General features: G+C 61.9%; 1 protein-coding gene across 1 annotated transcript in view; it reads left to right on the forward strand.

The window, feature by feature from the left end:
• Positions 1-116: 116 nt before the first annotated feature.
• The window catches only part of EMIHUDRAFT_245059 (hypothetical protein), a gene marked incomplete at both ends in the record, with an annotated part of 3,754 nt that continues 2,790 nt past the window's right edge, over positions 117-1,080 (forward strand). Inside the window, one exon of the mRNA XM_005768849.1 lies at positions 117-1,037. Coding sequence (XP_005768906.1) covers positions 117-1,037 — 921 coding nt within the window. The remainder of the gene's footprint in view (positions 1,038-1,080) is intronic.

Below are 1,080 nucleotides of genomic sequence, written 5' to 3' on the forward strand. Positions count from 1 at the left end.
AAGCCCTCGGTGCACGGCTCGTCGGCCCTGAATTCACCTGGGTTGGCTTGATCGGTCTATTCGAAGGGCTGGGCTCGCTGGCCGGCCGTGGCCTACCCGTGGACGATTTCCGCGGAATGCTCGCGATCACAAACTCAATCGTGCCAAGCGTGGCGTACGACGGCTACGCCTCCCGCAAGCGCGCGCGGCCATCCACGCTCGGCGACGGGACAAATTGCGACCCGGCAGAGGACGACGAGGGGCACAAACTCTGGTCAGTTGATACCGATGAGGATACCATGGCGCCACGCTGCTTCGGTGCCAACAATCAGTTTCCCGAGAGCGCCTACGCCCCGAGAGCTTACGACGCTGTGTACGCTGTGGCGCACGCAGTCCAAGCGCTGGTGGACGACCCGCACGTTCAGCATGTTGACGGCGACGCGCTGATGGCGGCCCTTCTCTCCGTCCAGTTCGAGGGCGTGACGGGCAACATCTCCTTCTCGTCCGAGCCGGCCACCCTCGGCGACCGCGCGGATGGCGTCCTTTACGACGTAATGAACGCGAACGCATCCGGCGCGTGGGTCAAGCTGGGCACCTGGCAGCCGGCCGACAACTGGGAGCAGAGCTTTGCCGGCAACGGTCAGGCGCTGACGAGGCCAACGCCCGACAACAGCAAGCCGCCACAGCTCGTGGGCGATACGCTGCGCGTCGGAGTCTTTTGTAATAAATCGCCAAGGTTCTTCCTATACGAGCAATGCCAGCATGTGATGCACATCATTGACCGCATCAATGACAAGAAGGACGGCTTCCTCGACGACTTACTTCCGGATCACAGGCTCTTCTACTCTATGGTTCAGATATGGGAAGGCTGTTCCGAGACTGAGGCCATTCGAAGCCAGTTCGAGCAGCTGGATTCCGACTTGAATGGAGTGGTCGCCACCATCGGCCCGTTCTGTTCGGATAACGTGGCCGCTGTGACAGCCACCGAGTGGCGCGCTGGACCCGACATCTCTACCGTCGTGCTCTCGCCGTCGTCGACGGCTCCGATCTTGGCGAACGTGGGCGCATACCCGAACCTGTTGCGCCTCTCGAGCAACGACA

The sequence above is a fragment of the Emiliania huxleyi genome, assembly GCF_000372725.1.
Source record: "Emiliania huxleyi CCMP1516 unplaced genomic scaffold EMIHUscaffold_445, whole genome shotgun sequence".
NCBI classification, from domain to species: Eukaryota; Haptophyta; order Isochrysidales; family Noelaerhabdaceae; genus Emiliania; species Emiliania huxleyi.